The 5,244-nt window shown below is 37.0% G+C and overlaps 1 protein-coding gene across 1 annotated transcript; it reads right to left on the bottom strand.

Moving 5' to 3' along the window:
* Nucleotides 1–344: 344 nt before the first annotated feature.
* LOC108828982 (uncharacterized) lies at nt 345–2,889 on the bottom strand. Its single transcript, XM_057008165.1, has 6 exons — nt 2,476–2,889; nt 2,200–2,355; nt 1,945–2,014; nt 1,143–1,888; nt 692–1,018; nt 345–422 (listed from the first exon to the last, which is right to left on the bottom strand). The coding sequence occupies exons 1-6, from the start codon at nt 2,887–2,889 to the stop codon at nt 345–347; spliced, it is 1,791 nt and encodes a 596-aa protein (XP_056864145.1).
* Between the last annotated feature and the right edge of the window lie 2,355 nt (nt 2,890–5,244).

The raw sequence follows: 5,244 nt of genomic DNA, 5'->3' as shown, positions 1-5,244 counted from the left end.
GGACATGGAAAACAACAGCCCGGCCATAAGTATTAACTATTAAAATCAACAAACCAGATGTAAGAAAAACATGAACATCAACAAATCAGCCGTAATACAAAAACATTAAAACCATAAACTAAGCCGTAATACAAAAATATGAAAATCCCTTTAACACTTGCTTACATCGGACAAGTTTTCGCATTATGATCTAAGAAAAATAGGTTGAAATCTGCTTTAGAAGTTGCACTATCAACTTCTAAAGCAGATTTCATCCTGTTTCATATTATTAATTCAAAATAACTCAGCCGTTAAAAAGGTAACTCAGCCTTAGTAAACAATAACTCAGCCCAGGTTAAAATAACTCAGCCGTTACGCATATTAGAGTCGTAGATATGCTTTCCAAAGGACATGAAAAACAACATCCCCGCCATAAGTGTTAACTATTAAAATCAACAACCCAGTCGTAAGAAAAACATGAAAATCAACAAATCAGCCGTAATACAAAAACATTAAAACCATAAACTAAGCCGTAATACAAAAACATGAAAATCCCTACAACACTTGCCTACATCGGACAAGTTTTCGCATTATGACCACTCTGTCTACATCGAGAACATGCGTGCTCTTTCCTAGGACGTTTGTTTGATAGTGCAACTTCTAAAGCATATTTCATCCTATTTTTCTTCGGTCTGCCTGGTGGTTGACGTACAGTCGAGGGCAAGCAGGGTTTGTTAGCCACGATTTCTGGAACAGGTTGCGCTGAATCAACCGGCATGACCGATTCAGCGTATGCGCTAACCAAATAATTGCTGGTATAGTAAGGACTGCACAGGGATATACGAGAAACATTCCTGTACTCCGCCGCTGCGATTGCGTGTACGCATGGTAATTTCTCGAGTTCGAAATGACGACATATGCAATTTCGCTCTACCAAATTAACAACATGCAAAGACTCGCCGGAAGATCCATATTTAACTTCAGTGTGATGATCATCAATCCTCTGTACCGTCAAATCTCTGGTGGCAGTTACACGACCCTATTAAAAAATATATAATTAATGTGAAACGACTAACTTAGTACATATAAAGGGCTGACTTAAGATCTGTAAAGACTGACTTATGAATTTAAAGGCTGACTAATTCTTTTAAAGGCTTACTTACATGTAGTAGTTTCTCCACACCACGCGTAAGCGTGGTTCGCTGCGATCTGGCATCCTCTCTCCGTTCAGCAAACCATCTGGTCATCATAACCCGTATCGATTCTAATATTCGAATAATGTTAAGACCTCTAGCATTCGACAATGCTCTGCTCATTGATTTCGCTATGTTCGTAGTCATCAAATTGTACCTCTCGCCCGGGAAATGAACACGCATCCACAGTCGGACATCAGCCCTTTGGAAGTAGCCGTGGAGTGCTGGATTAATCGCTTCAATCTCCTCGAAAATCTGAGTAAACTCAGACATCCTAAAACATCTCGCCGCTTTCTTCACCAGACGAAATGCATCTTTTCCTTTGTACCGTCCCAGTATATTCTTATATAGATGGTACGTGCAAATTCCACGAAAAGCAAGCAGATACACATTTGTAATTGCTTTCCCAATCGAGTTATGCCTATCCGAGATTATCGCAAGACCCTCGTCGTCAGGAATCAAAAGTTTTAGTTGCGTAAAAAACCAATGCCAGGAATCATCATTTTCAGTGTCAACCACTGTGAAGGCTATTGGAAAAATCTGAAAGTTACCATCCTGAGCCAGTGCCGTGAGAAGCGTCCTTTTGTATCTACCATTAAGAAACGTACCGTCGACAACCACAACTTTGCGCATGAAATGAAACCCATTTACGCTCGCACCAAATGCAAGAAACACATACATGAATTTTCCATTCTCATCGATTTGAAGACGCGCAACTGTACTCGGATTTTCCCTTATTAGGATGTTTAAGTAAGAAGGCAAGCGTTCAAACCACTCTCAGGTGTTCTCTGATCGATTTCCCTTGCAAATTTCAGCGTCCGGTAGGATTTCCAATACTCCATCTGTTCACATGAAAAACGATACACATAACTCAGCCACATCATACAATTAAGTCAGTCACAACGTAAAACTAATTCAACACTATTTTAATATAACTCGGCCGCGTTGTGTAAATATATCATCCGCTACGAAACACATATTACTCAGCTGTTTCGTAAACATAACTCAGTTACACCAAAGTAATTACCTTTACACCAAACTGCTTAGTGATAGCTATTCCAACACTCGTAGGGTGAACGGCCGGACCAACGTCGCCGAGAAAGCTCTTGTACAACTCTCCTAGAATATTTGGTGTTGCATGTCGACATCGATTATAATGCTCAGTTGTAGAGCATGTATGTTTCTACTCGTAAATACAAACATAGAACGCCAAGGATTCCCTTTTGGTAGAAGCACGAACCCTCCAGATACATCCATCAATCCAACACTTAACAATGAATAATGTTCGGGTTGATATGTCTACATCATAATCAAATTGATCCTTCACTGTAAGAAGTTTCAGTCGTCTCTCCAAATCGTCTTTACTATCGTATCGTTGCCCTACCGCAAGATTTAGCGACGACATCTCCAACCTTAGAAGAACCTCCTCACTCTCTTTAAACCCGCTCATCGAGAATTTATGATATATCTTCTTGGGAGGTAGCGTTGGTGACTCTTGGTCTTCTGAAGGAGACTCACCGTATGAGCTGAAGTTATCATCTTCAGATGACGCACCGTCCGAGTCGTCGAACATATCAAATCGACTATCAAATTCATCATCTTCTTTGTTTTCTTTGCCTGTTTCATCTTCTCCACCTACATTCTGATTTTCTCCTTCCACAATACCTAGAGCAATCAATCTCATTGTCCTCTTCTTCCTTCTCCGAACTGCAACCATCGTAACTCCCACTGTAATTATCGTCTCTGGACTCAACTTCTGACGCTTCTACTTCTCAGCTAAAACTGAAGTTTGTTTTAGTCTTCTCTCTTGCTCTATCATCCTTGTTCTCCGTAATCTCAACACAAAGACGTAGTTGTTCGGTTTTTTTTAAGGTTACAAAACCCTTCAACTGGCGAGTATTGGACACGTACACTGGTGGAGTGTCGTGCGCCATTGTTTTCAATGATTTATTCGAGAACATGTAGCTTAGCTGAATATGATCACTCATTTCCAATCTGTAATCATCGAGAACAGACTTTGCAAAAACTTCATATGTAGAGTCCTCATCTAAATGGAGAACTCTACACCCTCTACTATCAGCATTGAATACATATTTGTTTTTCTTATCCCAGTTACCGGAAACAATAATAACCAGATCCATAACCAACTGAGAGAGATGAAGAAGATAAATAACGGGTATGAAAGGGGAGGAATATGAACAGGCTGATTAAAACCTGGTTTTGAAGTTCTTTCGTTACTGATGACATGGCAAATCCGAATTGATGACATGGCAGCTGACATGGAAAATTGGTTTTTCAGCCACTAAAAGAATATATAACTCAAACACCCTAAGTCAGTCCTCATGTACTGAGTAAGTCTGCCGAAACGTTGATACTAGTTCAGTAATTAATCTTTTTCGATAACCCAGCTGTAAATAGGATGAAATACAATAAGCCAACCGTATCGTTTAACAATTCAGCCGTAAAACAATGTTATTCTAGTAATTAATCTTTCGCTAATAACTCAGCCGTAATAAAACTGAGTTTCCTGTTAAACCATCCAGTTTCGGCTGATTTATATAACTCAGCCGTCAAATATCCCATAACCCAGCCATTCGGTGTTCATTAACTCATCTGTGTCTTTACTACGATTCAACCAAATTTTCCAGAAATCAACCTATCGATGTTTAAGTCAGCCATAACTTCTGTACGTAAGTCAGCCGTCGTCCAATAACTCAACCAGATTCATATAACTCAACCCTTACGCATGGTTTACTTATCGTCTTAAATCAACCTTTTTTACTAAGTCAACCATTTTCTATAATTCAGCCGTAACTTATACGTATACCAGCCGTAACGGAAGACGTATTCTTTTACGACTGACTTAATGAAAACACAGACGCGTATTCCTACGTGTCGCCGGATTTTTGCTTACGTGACGTTAAAAAGTAATAGCATTCTCGTAAATACGTTTTTTCTCATAACGTGGAGAAAGGGCACGCTTGGCATTTAAAAAATGCTAGTAATAAAAAAAAATTGTATGGTTCTGGTCATAAATCCTAAAATATATAATATCTGAGCAAACTTTCCTTCTTCAAACTATATGAAAAAAAAAAGAAGCTCATGTTTCTGTTTTCGTTTTTGTATGCCTATGCAAACAATTGATTGATAAATATAAAGAACACATCTAAAAAGAATTACATCTTGTTAGTTCAAACGGTTCTAGTACGAAGAAAAAAAATAGCAACTACAAAGTATACATGAGATGAGAATAACGATTCATTATCCTAGTCTATTAAGGAAATAAATTGTTAAGGAAATAAAACATAAAAACTTTTGAGCTATTCAACTAGGAATTTAAAATGATTTGTATTAAAATGACAAATCTACTATTATTCAAATGTAGATTTTAAAAAATATTTTTAAATCCAGTGTTATTGAATTTGTCATTTCATAAAACACTCTGAAATCTACTGTTATTGAACAAAAGTTAGAAATTTAAGAGTACTTTAATTATTTTAAAAATGTTTAAGGGGAATTCCTTAGTTATAAAAATAAAAATTTAAATTCCACTGTTTTATATGAGATTCTAAATTGTTTTAACAAAAATTACACCAAATACTCAAATTTTCCTGCAATCATTACAAACTCATTAAAAATCAAATCACATCAAATTTCAGATTGAATACACCCTCTTATACTGTTTTCTATTTTCTTAATTGAAGATTCCAAAATTAGTTTTTAACGCTTACAGATAGGAATCAGGGTTCCATGCAACGTAGGAAAGTGACAAAAAGGTCAAAAGAATTTTGACGTTCGTTTGAAGCCAATGCGCAAAATTTACATAACAAAGCATGTTTTTACCACCAATTACAGTGACACCTTTTCATTTCTTACGTAGGTCTATTTTTTTATTTTATTTTTACTTTTTAAGAGAAATCATGTTCTTTAAATGACTAAAAACTTCTGCAGCTATTCTTCCAGCTTCTGCAGCTATTTACCACCAATTACAGTGACACATTTTCATCCAATTTCTTCTCAGATTCAAGCTCTGGAATCCTGAACATAGCTTTTATTCATGAAAGATGCGTAA

Source organism: Raphanus sativus, chromosome 4 (genome assembly GCF_000801105.2).
Source record: "Raphanus sativus cultivar WK10039 chromosome 4, ASM80110v3, whole genome shotgun sequence".
NCBI lineage: Eukaryota > Viridiplantae > Streptophyta > Magnoliopsida > Brassicales > Brassicaceae > Raphanus > Raphanus sativus.
Note: the sequence above shows the minus strand (reverse complement) of the source record. Positions and strands in the feature narration are given on the sequence as shown.

Excerpts from the sequence above, each read along its gene's own strand:
- LOC108828982 (XM_057008165.1), bottom strand. The coding sequence starts at position 2,889 with ATGGTTGCAGTTCGGAGAAGGAAGAAGAGGACAATGAGATTGATTGCT. Across the intron at positions 1,019-1,142 it reads GTGTGGAGAAACTACTACAT|GGTCGTGTAACTGCCACCAG; the intron begins GTAAGTAAGCCT and ends ATTTTTTAATAG. Across the intron at positions 423-691 it reads AACCCTGCTTGCCCTCGACT|TTAACACTTATGGCGGGGAT; the intron begins GTACGTCAACCA and ends TGATTTTAATAG.